The sequence below is a fragment of the Maylandia zebra genome, linkage group LG18, assembly GCF_041146795.1.
Source record: "Maylandia zebra isolate NMK-2024a linkage group LG18, Mzebra_GT3a, whole genome shotgun sequence".
In the NCBI taxonomy this organism is placed as follows: domain Eukaryota; kingdom Metazoa; phylum Chordata; class Actinopteri; order Cichliformes; family Cichlidae; genus Maylandia; species Maylandia zebra.
The window spans coordinates 4,904,793-4,922,177 of record NC_135184.1 but is presented as its reverse complement, the minus strand read 5'-3'; the positions used below and the strand labels follow the sequence as shown (position 1 = coordinate 4,922,177).

Genomic DNA, 17,385 nt, shown 5'->3' with positions numbered 1-17,385 from the left:
CTCCTCCCTGTAAGCCGTCTCATCACCATTGGTGATAAGACCCACCACTGTAGTGTCGTCCGCAAACTTCACAATGATGTTGGAGCTGTTAGTGGCTGTGCAGTCATAGGTGTAGAGTGAGTATAGGAGAGGGCTCAGTACACACCCCTGTGGAGCACCAGTGTTCAGTGTGATGGGGGATGAGGTGATGCTGCCCAGTCTGACCACTTGGCATCTGTCAGACAGGAAGCTAAGGATCCAGCTGCAGAGGGAGCTGCTCAGTCCTAGATCCTGCAGTTTCCTGTCCAGCTTCGAGGGAACGATGGTATTGAATGCTGAGCTGTAACCTACAAACAGCATTCTCACATACGTGTCTCTCTTCTCCAGGTGTGACAGGGCAGTATGTAGTGTCAGGGCTATGGCATCATCAGTGGACCTGTTGTGGCGGTATGCGAACTGTAGAGGGTCCAGTGAGTCGGGTAGTGCAGAGCAGATGAAGACCCTGACCAGCTTCTCGAAGCATTTGCTTACGAACCAGCACAAGGATAATGTTTACAATGGCACTCGACTAAAGGCTTGATAAACAGGGCGTGAGGTCTTGGCTCGGCGAGAGGAGTAAAAGCAGAGTGACGGGTCCAAGAAAGCAACGGGAGCTGGACTGGTGATTAGGTACCTGCTGGAAGAGAGGAGAGCAGTGTTAAAATGGTAGCCAGTGAGGAGTTCTGGAGAGAGTGGAGGCTATGAATTTCTTTGTCTTACTGTGCAGGTGGGAGATGAAGCGTTGAAGGAGAGGTGTTGTGGTCCAGGTGGGATTAGTGGTGTGTGTCGGCTGTCCTGAGTGTTAAAGGTTTCGTGGTAGTTTGAGGGCAGGCAGGTGAGGCAAGGACATAATTCCAAAAAGCAGGCAGGTGAACCACATTTCCAGGATGAGTTGTTCAGCACTGTGGAATAACCAGGAGCAACTAGAACTAGTAAAGTACTTGAAAATTACTGGTATGACGCGTGAGGCCTGGTTACCAACATAGGGTTGTTGGTGAACTAGCGAGGAAACAGCGTAAGGAAGGAGCTTAAATCTCCAGCCTAATTGACTCAATCAGCTCCAGGTGAGGGAGGCTGTAGGCCCTGCCCATGGCCGGATACCACGGAAGCTCAGACATCCAGATCATGACAGTCAGACTCTCTCTACTAAATATTGGACGTCAGATAGATGTGCAGATCATGTTTATATTGTGTCTGTCGGTCCATGACCAATTCTCTGGACATCTGTAGACATTTGAACTTGGTCCACAATTTTAACGTCCAACCATGACCCAACCTGGACGTCGATGTTCAAAATGTGAACGTCATTTGAACTGGATAATTTCTTTCTGATATCATGTGGATGTTTATGATAAATGCGTTTTATTTACATGATTAATAAATGTGACTTTTTTTATTTATAAATATAAACATTGTTGTTATCAACATGATACATATGAATATAGGTTATTTGTAAATAAACAGGATTTATTATGTGTTAGCCTATTGATTTATTCAATAAATGTTTTTTGTTTTGTTTGTCAGTTTACATTTTCCTGATTTTCTTTAATCGATCTAATAATAATTCTTTGTAACCAGGTTAAAAATGTGCTGATATAATAAAACACTGAAATCCATGTTAAAATATAAAATAATAATGGTTCAAGTCTTTAGAAAAATTCTGATATTCCTTCTAAAAGGAGTACAATGTGTTTTATATGTTTGAAAGAGCATTTGCATTATATATGGTTCTGTCCTGGTTCTGGGCCTTTTGATCCAGCATTTTAAGTTTTATGCCTTTTTGTATTATGTTCCCCAGGTTTTCTTACTTAGTTCTTATCTGTTTAGGCTCCTTCCATGTCTGTGCCTTCCCCACTATGGTGATTATAGTGTCGTGTCTTCAGTGTTTGAGTCTGTCATATCCCCTGTGTTTAAGTCTCCCTCATCCTTTATGTGTCTCAGTGATGGCTTTGTCTCTCTTCGTGTCTCTCTTACTCAGTTTGTGTTTTGTCTCCTCTTCTTGTTTACAGGTTACCCTTTGTGCGTCATTCCATCTGTCATGTGTGTTAATTTCGCCTTGCAATCATCTACATGCTCAGTCGTGTCTATGCCTATCTGAGCCAGCCGGCGAGCACTGTGATTGTGACTTTCTGATGACTCCTCGGTGGTTGGATGCGTCAGTGAGAGTGATGAGTACCAGGCTGTGGTTCATTCCTTTGTCACGTAGTGCAAACAGAATCATCTGCAGCTGAAAGTGACCTGACTTGATTGTGGACTTTTAAGGACTATGAAACCATGAACCACTATTTCAATCCAGTGGGACGATGTGGACATTGTGGAGGACTACAAACACAGTGAAGTACACATGGATAACAAACAGGACTGGGTTAAAAACACAACTCCACTCTACAGGAAGGGCCAGAGTTGTCTCTATTTTTTGAGGTGGCTGAGGTCTTTCAACATCTGTCATACAATCCTCAGGATATTTTTACAAATCTTTTGTGGCCAGTGCCATCCTCTATGCTATAGCACGCAAGGGCAGCAGGCTGAGACATGGAAAGTAGGATGAATGCGAAGAACTGTAGGCAATTTAAGTTTAATGGCTAGTGGGTTGATAATAGTTTCAATTTCAAAAGGGCCTATGTATTCAGTTCACAAAAAAAATAAAAATAAAAATAAAAATAGGCCGGTGGGTGAAAAGAAAAATACGCTTCGGCCTATGCTAATACCCTTCACCTCAGTTGCCCTACAAGATAGGATAATTTTTCTGTCTTATTGGGCAATGAACGTGGTGAGCAGCTGAAAATCAGCAAGCATTACTTCAGGAATCCCCCGCAGCGAATCAACTCCCTGTAGAAGGGCTCAGGTGCTGAAGAAACTGTGTCACAGAATATTGGCTCAACGGTTGCAGCTGCAGACAGCTGCTGGACACACTGTGGATAACTGAGCGGTTACAGGTGACTAAGCGGTGGAGGACCTGGAAAGTGAGGACGAGAATCAAGGGAGTCAGTATGATTAAGCCCCTTGAATGTGTTGAATCTTTCTGATAATCAACACTTGTCTTGCATAACTTTCTGGGATTTCTTCCAATGACCTCTTCAGCCATTATCTTCAGTTTATTTTGACAGGTTTTGACTCAGGTGAGTTCATAGGGTCAGGAATAATGGCTGTTATGCCAGTTTTACAGTGAGAAGCAATTAATACTACTTCAGATTTTTATTCCTTTAAAACAATTTGCACTACCAAATGTAAGGTACAAGTTTTCGTAATTAGGCTATTCTACAACTTTGGACAGTTTGGACCTTCCAAATGACATATAGATAAAAATAATTACTAGATGCATCTTTGTCTAGTTTCCACCAATCACATGTCACAAACCTGTCAAAATGGAAAACAGCACTGTCAAAGTTACACTTTTTTTTTTAGATCCAAATTATTAAAGCTCAAAACAGCAGCTGGGTATCAACAGGTGTTCACATAAAAGTATGATATAAACATAGATACTGACATAAATATATGGGTCACAAACAATTCGAGTAAATGGATCAACTGCTTAACAGTGTCATTCCCTGTAAATTCCCCTTCCCCTTCCTTTAATTACTGGATTCCACATCATTCCTATCACACCCACAGGCTTTGCCATGAGACTGGGCTAAAATAAATATTGAAAGTGTATTTGGTGACACACAAACAGGGTATTTCAAAGTACAGTTCAGTTAGTTTCCACACGCCAGTTGTTGGTGTGGAGAAACGCCCAGAAAAAAAAGAATGGCAACCCGGCCAAAGCAATGGTTTTGACTCGAACAGCGTTTACCCCAAACCTCTATTTATTGACACATTGAATTGAATTATTTAATGGTGTATTTAATCAATTCATTTTTGTCACTTCTATCCCTCCATTCCTCGATATGTACACAGGCATTTTTTAAACAGATATTCTCTAGTGTATTTTTGAGAAATTCTTTTTGCATCAAGACAAAAAGTATCTCAAGCATTGTTCAAAGAGAACCTTTAGCCAAGTCAAAGCCCACAAATAACAAAAAAAGTCAGAAAAAAGTTATTTAGTTTTTTTGTCCACAAGTAAACATAGAAATTGAGCTTCTGAAAACCTTTTGAAAATAAAGTTTTGTCAGACGCTGAGTTTCCAAAGATCCAAACACTTTGTTTTACCATCAACATTTTCTAAAAATTAAACTTAGCATGCAGTATGGTTTCCTATATGCATTTTCAACTGTACTGAAGAGCTAAATTTTTTCCCACAGGTGCTACAACAATGTGGTTTCTAACCTGTATGAATTCGCACGTGTCTATTCAGATGCCCCTTCTGCGAAAAGCTTTTCCCACAGGTGTCACAAGAATGCGGCTTCTCACCTGTGTGAATTTTCATGTGTTCATTTAAATATGCTTTTATAGTAAATCTTTTCCCACAGGTGCTACAAGAATGCGGCTTCTCACCTGCGTGAATTCTCGCATGTTCATTTAAATATTTTTTTCGAGTAAATCTTTTCCTAGAAGTGCTACAAGAATGCGACTTCTCACCTGTATGAATTTGTATGTGTCTAGTCAGGTGTGACTTCCGACTAAATCTTTTCCCACAGGTGCTACAAGAATGCGGCTTCTCACTTGTGTGAATTTTCATGTGTATTTTCAGATTTGTTACGACATTAAATCTTTCCCCACATATGCTACAAAAATATGGCTTCTCACTTGTGTGAATTCGCATGTGACTATTCAACTGCCCCTTCTGAATAAAGCTTTTCCCACAAGTGGTACAAGAATGCGGCTTCTCACCTGTATGAATTTGTATGTGTCTAGTCAGGTGTGCCTTCCGACTAAATCTTTTCCCACAGGTGCTACAAGAATGCGGCTTCTCACTTGTGTGACTTTTCATGTGTATTTTCAGATTTGTTACTACATTAAATCTTTCCCCACATATGCTACAAAAATATGGCTTCTCACTTGTGTGAATTCGCATGTGACTATTCAACTGCCCCTTCTGAATAAAGCTTTTCCCACAAGTGGTACAACAATGCGGCTTCTCACCTGTATGAATTTGTATGTGTCTAGTCAGGTGTGCCTTCCGACTAAATCTTTTCCCACAGGTGCTACAAGAATGCGGCTTCTCACTTGTGTGACTTTTCATGTGTATTTTCAGATTTGTTACTACATTAAATCTTTCCCCACATATGCTACAAAAATATGGCTTCTCACCTGTGTGAATTCGCATGTGACTATTCAACTGCCCCTTCTGACTAAAGCTTTTCCCACAAGTGGTACAACAATGCGGCTTCTCACCTGTGTGAATTTTCATGTGTTCAGTTAAATATGTCTTTAGAGTAAATCTTTTCCCACAGGTGCTACAACAATGTGGTTTCTCACCTGTATGAATTTGCATGTGACTATTCAACTGCCCCTTCTGACTAAAGCTTTTCCCACAAGTGGTACAACAATGTGACTTCTCACTTGTGTGAATTTTCATGTGGGTTTCCAAACTTGATTTTACATTATAACGTTTCCCACAAGTGATACAGGAATATCGTTTTTCACCTGTATGATATTCCATGTGCATTTTCAAATGTTCCTTCCGATTAAATCTTTTCCCACAGGTGCTACAAGAATGCAACTTCTCACCTGTGTGAATTTGCATGTGTCTAGTCAAGTGCGACTTCCGATGAAATCTTTTCCCACAGGTGCTACAACAATGTGGCTTCTCACCTGTGTGAATTTTCATATGTCGATTCAAGTTTTTTGCAGTATTAAATTTTTTCCCACAGGTGCCACATAAATATACTGTCTTGGAATTTTGAACTGGCAGCTCTGATACGATTTCCTCCAACTTATTTCTGTGTAAGTTATCATCCTTGCTTTCATCCTGATCTGTGTCAGGAGAGTTGTGAGAAAGGAGCTGGTCACTACTTAGGTCTGGTTCACCCTGGTCACTTTCTTTACGAGCAGGAAAAGTTTGAGTCTCTTGCTTTCGTACAAACGGTTTTCCCTCTTCAGTGGTACTGAGTTCCTCCTGTTCCCCTTTAATCTGCAAAAGATCCTCCTGTTCTTTACAGTCATGTTGTGGAAAATCTGAAGGGACAAAAAACAAAACATATATTTGAGAAATTACAAGGTAACCTTAGCCATTAGCAGGTCTCCACATGGTAAGCATGTCGCTCAGATAAGCCAATAAAAGGCATGTTGGGGGAGAAGTTGTTTTGCTGACTCAGTGAGACCATTTTGGCTGCTCATTTACAAACCCTATGAAAAACACTCTTCTTCTGTGATCGATTTAAGTTTGGAATCGTACATTTCAGAAAAAAGAACATAAATATTTAACAATATTTATCCCAAACCGTAATGTCGTAAAGTATTTTTTTTTCCATTCCATGCTGCAAGGGAAACCTGGAATTCTTTAAACTGACTGAAAAAAATAAAATGAAAATCGATGAGGTGGAAACTTTAAACTCAAACACTTCACTTCTTGCTTTCTGCTCAGTTTTTGTATCATTTAATGGAGGAAATCTAATTTATGAAAATAAAAAGATAATCAAACATTAGGGGCCGTTTCAAAACAACACAAAAATTCAGCTATAACAAAAACTGTGAGATTCTCATAAATATTACTCTGACTAATGATTCCAGGGTTTTGTTGTCTTCTAAATGTGATAGTGGCTTTTCCAGCTTTTAGTTTAATTATTAGGGGCGATCGTGGCTCAAGAGCTGGGAGTTTGCCTTGCAATCGGAAGGTTGCCGGTTCGAGCCCTGGCTTGGACAGTCTCGGTCGTTGTGTCCTTGGGCAAGACACTTCACCCGTTGCCTACTGGTGGTGGTCAGAGGGCCTGGTGGCGCCAGTGTCCGGCAGCCTCGCCTCTGTCAGTGCGCCCCAGGGTGGCTGTGGCTACAATGTAGCTTGCCATCACCAGTGTGTGTGAATGGGTGGATGACTGGATATGTAAAGCGCTATATAAATGCAGGCCATTTACCATTTATTAAGAGAAACATTAATAAAACTCTTCAATTTAACCAGTTTGCCTCCCCACCTCCCTTTACAACCCGGACACTTTTTGTTACTTTCCCTCATCCCCCGGACCTTTTAGGGAAACGTAACACAGGGTGTTGTGCGATTGTTGTGGTTTCTTTCTAATATTGTAGTCTTTACCTTACAGTATAAAGCCCCTTCAGGACACCGTTGTTGGGATTATTTCCCTATATGAATAAAACATATTGAGAATGAGTGAAAAAGGTCGTGTTACACAAGCTAAAGAATTATTTATCCACAAATCATAGTGGGAGTTGATTAAAAAGGATAAGATAAGATAACCTTTATTAGTCCCACACGTGGGAAATTTGGGACACTTTTCTGTAATAATGCCATATGACTGCACACAAGCAAATGCAGAACTTACCGCCACATAAAATCCTTCCTAACTATTAGGGTTGTGTGACTGAACGCATATATAGACTATCGACGATAGGCTGAGCCCATAGGAGATTGTTTTTACACGGGCAATTTATTTATTTATTTGCCCATGAGTACGTTTGCTATTAATGATGGAGCTAATAGAAGGAGTCAAAAAATAATAAATAAATAAATAGTGCTGTTTTAACAGCACCCCCTTTCATCTTCAAATAAATGCACCCTCCTCAGAGTGCGCCCAAGTGCTTGTTGATAGAGCTGTAGAAGCTGGTGATAGCCGAGCATACTGAGCAGGATGGTGGACACGTACGTTCTCATGCAAGTTAGTCGTGTTTAAGTACTTTGCTCGCACGACACGTCTCCACAAGCGGCACACGGCTTTGGTTACATCCTTAGTTCTCATCTTGTTTAAAGCCTTTATATTTTTCTAGTTCTGTCAAAGTCCCTGAAATGTCTCTGTCAACGCATTTCGGGCAGTTTGTCTAAAGTTTGTTCATTTTGCACTCCAGATGGGTTGAGTGAGTTAAAAGTTTTAATTGGTGGCACACCAAAAACTAGAGATGGCACGATACCACTTTTTTATGTCCGATACCGATATCATAAATTTGGATATCTGCCGATACCGATATGAATCAGATATAGTGTGTTTTAATCAACAAAACTGTTTTTTTAAATATCTTGCTGCATTTTGTATAAGTTCATACTCAAGTTTAAAACAACAACTACACTAAAGCTATTCTGTTATACCTGTATGCAAAAAAAAAATAATTTCATAGTTCAGCAATACTGATCAATCTAATAAACTCAAACCTACACCATCCTCCCTATTCTGGTATTTTAAAGAGTACTTAGCGTAAATGTTAAGCAACCTAACTAATAGGGTTCCAACTAGGGCTGCCACAAACGATTATTTTGATAGTCGACTAGTCACCGATTATTTTTGCGATTAGTCGACTAATCAGATCATCATCCATTGGACGTAAAACCTACAGCTTATTGCACCAGCAGCATCTGCTCTTATATAACTATCATTAGCTTACAGCTTGAAGTGTTTAAGGTATGTGCTAACTAAAAATAAAGACAAGATGATAGTTTATTAAATTTTAATGACATCTGCAGATTGTTTCGGTGAAGTTTAATAAACTCAGCCGTCTGCTCCTTGCTATCTAAAATATAACGGGACACCGGAGTATATTCTGGAGCATCTCACGCTTCTGATAATCAGCTGTCTGCTTGACGTTTATTCAGCTGTGTAAAAACTATAACTTTAATCTCAGCCAAACCGATTTACTCAGGAACAAATAAAATACTAAAAAAAAGCCAAACAATAACATTTTTAAGTTATCTAAGTGACTCATATATATTTAACCTGAGTAGCCAAAGACGGCGGTGGGTTTGAAAACGATTTGCCGGGAGTCCGGTGTTCTCACGGCTCTAGTGAGCCTTGCTCCCGGCTAACTATCGAGCTAATGAGTAACAAACGTCTCCGAAAACGTCGGAGCGCTTTTGAAAATATGTGGTGTCTTGATAAACTGAGCAGATATTTGAGGTTTACACAGCTACATTCTCGCCTGAAAATATGTTAAACGTTTATTTTGTGACCCAGAAAGAATAATAAGAGTAACATTAAAACTAACTAGCTGCCGCCATTGTTGACAACTGCGCTGGGCTGCGCTATGAATTATGGGACACAGCTGCTTCTTCTTCTTCGGGGTTTAACGGCAGCTGGCATCCTTGTACATGCAGTGCTGCCATCTTCAGTTTCAGTCTGTTATGACACTCTTAAATCCTACTACTCATTCCTGCGTCTTTTGTGATCTTACAAAGCTTCAAACGACGCGTCGACTAATAAATCAGTCGTCGACGATTTTAATAGTCGACGTAATCGTGACTAGTCGACTAATCGTGGCAGCCCTAGTTCCAACTCCCAGCAACAACAAAAATAAATAAATAAAAAATAGGGAACCACCCCTCACGCTCCACCTCATGATGCTTAATCGACATAATCAACCTTAATTTGATGCAGTGTGGAAAAAAAAAAATGCACAGAAATCAATTATTTTTCAATATATTAAAATATTAAATAGTTTCAACATCTTTCTTCAACAAAATTGCAGACTGCACAGATGGTACCTTCCCAAAGGAAAAAGTACTATAGCTTACATATTTGTACTATAGCTTATATATTAGTTAGGTATATATATATATATATATATATATATATTAGACTTAATAGTTACTATATACCGTATTTTCACGACCATAAGGCGCACTTAAAAGTCTTAGATTTTCTTCAAAAAGTGCGGCGCGCCCTATAGCGCGGTGCGCCCTATGTGTTGTAAGGAGGACGTAGTAGAGAACACCATGAGAACGTTAAAGGGTGAAGTGTGGGCGTTGATCGTATATACACCGGGAAAATCGCACATACCTGTATAAAAGAACAGGTATGTGCATTATGCAGGACATTGTTGTTTTAACAACCCTGAAAATGGCAAAGAGACACGCTTACGAAGCACAGTTTAAACTGAAAACCATCAGCTACGCGGAGGAACATGGAAATCGAGCAGCGGCGAGAGAATTTAAGATTAACGAATCGATGGTTCGCAAATGGAGGAAGCTGGAAAACAAGCTCCGGCAGGTCAAGAAAACGCAGCTGAGTTTCCGCGGACATAAGGCGAGGTGGCCCAAGTTGGAGGAAAGACTCGAGCGGTGGATCATCGAGCAAAGAGCGAGCGGGAGAAGCGTTTCGACGGTCACCATTCGGCTAAAAGCAGTTTCACTAGCTGAAGAGATGAACATTGAACATTTCCAAGGAGGTCTGTCTTGGTGCTTTCGTTTTATGAAACGGTGCCATTTTTCCATCCGGACCAGGACTACGGTAGCGCAGCAACTTCCAGCGGATTATAAGGAAAAGCTGGCCATCTTCCGCTCCTACTGCAGCAAACACATCGGCGACAAAAACATCCAGCCCAGCCACATCACAAACATGGACGAGGTCCCGCTCACTTTCGACATCCCGGTGAGTCACACTGTGGAGAAGCAGGGGACCAGCACGGTAGCGATACGCACAACGGGGTATGAAAAGTCTTCTTTCACTGTTGTGCTTGGCTGCCATGCTAATGGACAGAAACTGCCGCCTATGGTGATTTTTAAGCGAAAGACTTTGCCTAAAGAGAAGTTTCCAGCAGGAATCATCATTAAGGCAAATGAAAAGGGCTGGATGGATGAGGAAATGATGAAAGAGTGGCTGAGGGAGGTGTATGTAAGGAGACCAGGTGGTTTTTTCCACGCATCACCATCGCTCTTAATCTGTGACTCTATGCGTGCCCATCTCACAGCCGATGTGAAAAAACTAGTGAAACAAATGAACTGTGAGCTTGCTGTCATTCCGGGAGGCCTGACAAAGGAACTCCAACCGCTGGACATCGGTGTGAACCGCCCGTTCAAAGTAAGGCTGCGAGCGGCCTGGGAGCGATGGATGACCGGTGGAGACCACAGTTTCACTAAGAGTGGAAGGCAGCGCCGGGCGAGTTACGCCACAATTTGCCAATGGATTGTAGATGCTTGGGCTAACATGTCTGCTGGCACTGTTGTTCGAGCTTTCGCAAAAGCCGGCATCATTTCCGAGGAGCCGCACGGCACGGAAAGTGACTCTGACAGTGAAGAAAGTGAACCTGGCATGTTTGATGGAGATTTAGCGCAGCTGTTCAATTCAGACACAGAGGATGAGGACTTCGATGGGTTTGATGATAAAAATGTGAGTACCAAACTTTGTTTTGCTCCTGCTTTATTTTTAAATACGCACACTTGTATGCTTGTATGTTGTTGATGATGACGATTACTGGTAATAAAAATGTGAGTACCAAACTCAGGTTTGCTCCCGCTTTATTTTTAAATACGCATACGGTACTTGTATGCGCCCTATGGTCCAGTGCGCCTTATGTGTGTGTTAAATACAGTAAGGGCACACATAACTGAGACTGCGCCTTATGGTCGTGAAAATACGGTACAGTAATGGACTTCTATTCATTTTACATCAAATTAAAACTTTGGGTGTCAGATAATTATTTATTAAAAGCTAGACATTTTAAATGAGAATAAGAAAGAAAAGTATGTCTTTGTGCCCCCTTTTCCCTGTTAATGCCCTATCGGCCCCCCTGGCTAAACTTTGCTAGATCCGCCCCTGCACAGTTACCAGCGTCAGCTACGTAGAAAAAGATCCTCGAGTAGAAATTAATATTAAATAAATTCTAACAACAGCTTATCAAGCTTAAATGTGCTGCTGTTGTTCAGCCGCTGGTTTCCTCTTTCTGGTGCAAAGTGGGCCAAAAACAAACAAGAGAGACGGACTCGCGACAGAAAAGACTCGTGACAATATGAATGGCAAAAATGTATATGGAGGAATAAATAAAAAGTTGATGTGTCAACTCATTGTAGGGAGTCTTCCTCTCTCTTGTACTCAACTTAATTATTTCCAACATAGGACAGTCCTGACAAGGGCGACACTGTGAGGGCTACACATTTTGGCTCTTAGAATATTACATCATGTTTCCTTATTGCAGTTGGACCTTAGATTCTCCATGTGTCTCTATAACATACCTCTGAGGTCTGATAAGGATCCAACAGGAGTTAGATTTCTTAACACAAAACTGAGTCTGTCTATTAAAGTTTTGCATACCTATTCTTTCCAACTTTACTTCAGGGTTCCACATGATGTCCAGCTCCTGCCCAGTCCAGACGATGACGTCTTTGGTTTTTGGCTTCAGTGAAAGCTGCTCTTCTTCCTGATTGAGGGAGATTTCCTCCTGTTCCTCTTTAGTTTCTGGAAGATCTGAGTCCTCCTGGTTGAGACTGGAGTTCCTCTCCTGGCTACAGTTTTCCTTACAATCATGTTGCTGTGGGAGGTCTTGACGGACACAACACACAAGAAAAAATTAACACTGTGAGCAGGTCTCTCAGATATGTGAGCGATATTTAAATATTCTCTCTCATGCAGTGAACAGCAAAGAATTCTGTTTACATACAGAAAGTCATAATTTATGAGGCGTACAGCTCGCTACTCCAACTTGGTCCTTGTGGGTATTTTTCTACATTCTGCGTACAGTTCTGGGTCAACTTGACTTAAATCTATATGGAGGAAATTTTTGTTTTTTATTAAACAACAGAAGATTTTAAACCCAGTTTTTATTTTACTGTGCTAACAGAAAACACGTCTTAGGTGAGGTAGTATGCCAGGTGGTAATGCATGTGTCATTGTGAGCTCTCTTCCTGAGGAGTCAACTCTGATATCATCGCCTGATGTTTTAATATGAGTCTTATTCATTTCAGTATTATGAAATCTGTATATTACAGTTTTACATACCTGTTGTGGTCAGCTCTACTCCAGGTTTACACAACAAATCCAGCTGTTCTCCGGTCCACACATCAATTTCTTCAGCCTCCTGCTTCAGTTCAAGTGGCTCTCCTTCCTCACTGCTGCACATTTCCTCCTGTACCTCTTTAGTCTGTGGAGGCTCTGGGTCCTGCTGGTGGAGACTGGAGCTCCTCTCCTGGTCAAAGACCTGCTGATCACCTTCGTGTTCAGCAAAGGGACAGAAGAAATCAGTAACTAATGTCATCACAAGAAAGATCAAGAACAATTAAAAGGGAGTTGAGAACTAAGCTTATGGTTTCACGGCCTCTTGCGTTCTTGCAGATGTTGCCACAGAAACATTCACTCCTGGCCATTTTTTCACTGGGCGACACTGATAACCTTAAAGCCGTCTGGGGTCTAATTTTTAAAAGTGACCGCCAGTGATCGTCACAAAATGTGCAAACAAACAAAATAAACAAATGAACAGCAGCATGATCTGAATATGATCATGAAAGCTATTGACCAAGCATCATTTAGGCCGCCTGGTAATTTTTGGTCATTTTGGCTGTAAACGGGCCAGAAATCAAACTAAAAGTGAATACTTTTGCCCCCTGGCACTCATTTTACATTATTGTATTGTTATGGCAATGAAACAACAGTTTAAAGTGAAAAAATTTATAGTTAAGTGGAAACTGATATTGTTAGGTTTTGTATTGTTGATTGTCATTTATGCTTAGAAATATCTACTTATATATGCTTAGAGTTTTATAATTAGTTTTAGATTGGTAGAGGTTTGATCCTTAATAGTCTGCATTCCAGAACACTCTGGGAGCATGGGAGAGGTCGTACCTTCTCTTATTGTTTTATGGTAGGATAAACGTGGCTATATCTGTTTTAGGCTAAGTGCCTTTTGTTTAGATGAACTGCTGGACTTCCAGACCAGCAGGTTTAGGGAAGTCATTTATGGGGTCACACACACACACACACACACACACACACACACACACACACACACACACACACACACACACACGGTACTCTTTGTTTGTATGTAGACGTCATATGTTAATGAACCTATATATATTCATGTAACCTCAATAAAAGAGCAGTGTTACGGGGGAGCGGACGAGAGCAACTGGGGTCAAGCGAAGGAACGGCGTTTGTCCGGTTCTCTCCCGCGCACGAGAAACATGAAGAACTTTGTCTTGCTTTGCTGTGTAATTATATCGTCTTAAACGTTCCAGCGAATAGGTTCAAGCTACAAACCTAATATTAATTCAACAGGAACAAACGTAACACAACATCAACTATACTAAATATGTACAATAAAGTTTTTGAGCAATGGCCACTTAGTTTTTTAAATTTCGAGGCCTTTTTGGAGCGTTGCCACTTTTCCATACATGTGATTGGACCGTCACTGCTCGTGTTTTCTAATGATGCACCGTAAAGTTTCGTAAAGCTCTTCTTCGTGTCTTTCAGTAACCGTTTGAAATGTCTCTCTTGCCCAAATGGTCGAGGGATTACGTTAGTGAATCTTGGTTCTTCAGACAGCAGTAGCTTGCGAACGGTTTGTGCTACCGTAATACACCAAATATCCCCGTAAAACTCAGCCTCTCTTCTTTCAGTAACCCTGTAATTTCTTTTTCTAGCTTAAATAGTCGATAAGTTACGGTAGTGTGAAGCGCACATGGTAAAATCTAAGCAGAGTTGGGTTCCCGCGAGGATCCCGCAACCCCCATTCCTCCACAAATTTACACACCTGTATTGTGCGACTTTATCCCGGGTCTGATATCCAGCGGCCTTAGCTGACGGATCTCCTCCTCATACCGGACGATCGTTTTTTCAAACTCTGAGAAGATTTGTTCTGCGGCAGCAGTTAATGTCTCCTTGATAACCTCTCGCAGATACTGGACTGAAGACATTATTGCGACAACAACTGATACATTCAAATCAAAGTCTTCAAATATAACTCGCGATGCAAGCGCTCAGTGACGTCATTTCCGCTATTCTTCTTCGATCTTAAGCTGGAAGTATCAAAGGCGTAATACTGCCCTCATCAGGTCAGTCCAACAAAAATCAAGTCCTGACATAAAGTCTGGTACTTTGGAGAAACCTGGATAAAGAATTTATCATTTAACATTAAAATATAGATCAAAGCTCAAAACATTATGAAAGCTTCGTGAATTAGAGTGTTTTCTGTTTCTTTGAAACACAGACAATAGTACATTTAATAAACAGAAAAGGGTCGATTTCATTTTAATGAACTCAGCAATGTCTCCAGCGTTGTAACGAGAAAGTCCAGCATAAAGCAGCTGAGTGAATGTGGTCTGGACTCTGTGGAGGAGAGTCATGGTTTCAGAGACGCTGTAGAAGGACAAAATACCTGCTCTGTGATCCAGGTACACTCCTACTCTGGAGGAACGAGGACCTGAGACAGATAATATTCTTGTATGTAATTGCTACACATACTCCCCCACTCCACCTCAGTGCAAACCGAAGGTAAGCAGTAAAAATGTGATGTTTTGAGATTTACCCAGGTCTTAAAGATGAAAGATACCCACATGTTTAACAATGTCTAAAATTTTTAGTCATATTTGCTCAATTCAGCATACAATCTGAAAGAAACTAGCCTTTTCTTCATTTTTCTTACGACAACACTTCATGTTAAAGAGTTTGGTACACATGTTATTTTCACGAGTTGTCTTATGCAGTACCATATAGTCAGGCCAGATCAGGATCTCCTTCAGTTTAACTACCAGTCCCACCTCAGACCTGAGGACACCATCATCTACCTACTCAGTTGTGTCTACACCCATATGGGCCAGCTGGCAAGCAGTGCGAGGGTCATTTTTATCTTTTCCAGTGCATTTATTATCATCAAATTCAAATTTCATTTGTCACGTACACAGTCATACACAGTACGATATGCAGTGAAATGCTTAGACAACTGCTCGTAACCTAAAATAAAAGACTATGAATAGGATAGGAAATAAATAGGAAAATTAAAATGAAGGGTAAATTTAACTAGGAAAGAATAAAATATAAAAATTAAAGTTACAAATAAAATAACTGTACAACAAATACAAGTACAAATACACAATACATAAAATACACAATATAGAAAATATATAAGAATATATGAAGAAATATGGAACAATAAGAGCAGCTGTACGAGTAATAAATGGTAATGAAAGAAATGTAATGTCCAGGGTTGTGCAATCCACATATTTAAGTGTCTGTAGTGTCTGTAGTGTAGTGCAGTCTGTAGTGCAAATATGCTTAAAAGTGATTTATTTAAGCGACTTGTGATAGAGTGATTTGATTAATCAATAACAAGATGGCAAATGTAAACAAATGTAAACAAATGTCCAGAATGTCCAGTGTGTGTGTAAAAACCATATTTGTGGGTCAGTACTATGTGGTGGTGTGATTGAGAGACCGTATCGCCTGCGGAAAGAAGCTTCTCCGGCTTCTCAGGCCAATCGTCCTGGGAGATAAGCTGACTGAGATGCAAGTGGATGCCTCTCCTGTGTCCTGGATTTTTGAGTATCTAACACAAAATGTGCTTCTTCAACATTATGTGTCTCACAAGGTGATCAGCAACACAGGGGCACCACAAGGAACTGCCCTCTCCCCATCACAGACGTCAGCCACTGCACAGACCTGCCATGTTCAGATGTTTTCTGATGACTCTGCGGTGGTTGGATGCTTCAGTGAGGGTGATGTGATGGTGTACCGGGCTGTAGTTGACTCCTTTATCAAGTGGTGCAAGCAGAATCATCTGCAGCTCAAAGTGACCGAAGACCAAAAATTGATTGTGGACTTTAGGAGGACCAGGAAACCTGTGACCCCTGTTTCAATCCAGGGTATCGTTATAGACGTTATAGAGCAGCGGTCCCCAACCCCCGGGCCTCAGACCGGTACTGGTCCGTAAGTCGTTTGGTACCAGGCCACGAGAGTTGAGGCTCAGGTGTGAAATGTATGATTTTCAGGGTTTTTATCGGTTTTCAGCGTTATTTTGTTAGCGTTTGTTAGCTGGAAAGCTACAGCTGGCTGTGTGTGTGCAGCAAACGTGTGGGAAAAGTGGTCAATAAAGAGATGCAGAAAAGCATGTTCATGTGAACATTTTTCTTTTCTTACATTTTTCTCTTTACTAGCCCTAACTGGGGTTCAAAGTCTTAATAAATGCACAGCGTTTTGGGAGGTATACCGGCTTCTGCCAGTGTGACACATATTTTGAGCAACGAAAATAATAAAACATAATTTTACTTTTGAATTTCAAGATCACAATAATCTTCCAATTTAGAACCACAAGTTAAAAAAAGAACTAACACAAATAAAATGCACTTCAGTTAAATACTTAGAATTTATTTTCCCAAGCCACGTGGAGCCGCAGTATAAGGATGAAAGAGCCGTATACAGATCGGGAGCCGCAGGTTACCGACCCCTGTTCTAGAAGAACACATGGATTGGTCAACATTCAGTTCTTTTAGTTTCCTATATTTTTTCTGCATTTTTGAGTCCTCAGAGCTTCAGAAGTAATCTACTGGAAATTCAGACAAGCGTGATGCCAGACAGGTGAGTATTCCACAGAGTGAGCTCAGCAGCAAGTGGAAGAGGTGAGTAA

The 17,385-nt window shown here is 40.8% G+C and overlaps 1 protein-coding gene across 2 annotated transcripts; it reads right to left on the bottom strand.

The window, feature by feature from the left end:
* Positions 1-375: 375 nt before the first annotated feature.
* Positions 376-14,775, bottom strand: LOC101481655 (uncharacterized). Of its 2 annotated transcripts, XM_076877103.1 has the most exons (6): positions 14,518-14,773; positions 12,768-12,977; positions 12,084-12,311; positions 5,629-6,075; positions 739-2,974; positions 376-655 (listed from the first exon to the last, which is right to left on the bottom strand). In XM_076877103.1, exons 1-5 carry the CDS (start codon positions 14,678-14,680, stop codon positions 2,949-2,951), a joined length of 1,074 nt encoding a protein of 357 aa, XP_076733218.1. In that variant the 5' UTR covers positions 14,681-14,773; the 3' UTR covers positions 376-655; positions 739-2,948. The 2 variants fall into 2 exon arrangements, with proteins under 2 accessions (XP_076733218.1, XP_014264115.3); XM_014408629.4 differs by lacking the exons at positions 376-655; positions 739-2,974 and having other exon boundaries at positions 3,804-6,075; positions 14,518-14,775.
* Between the last annotated feature and the right edge of the window lie 2,610 nt (positions 14,776-17,385).

Coding starts and splice junctions, on each gene's coding strand:
- LOC101481655 (XM_014408629.4), bottom strand. CDS start 14,680: ATGTCTTCAGTCCAGTATCTGCGAGAGGTTATCAAGGAGACATTAACT. Junction 12,978..14,517: donor GATAAAGTCGCACAATACAG/GTGTGTAAATTT, acceptor CTGAACACGAAG/GTGATCAGCAGGTCTTTGAC. Junction 12,312..12,767: donor AGTAGAGCTGACCACAACAG/GTATGTAAAACT, acceptor GTGTCCGTCAAG/ACCTCCCACAGCAACATGAT.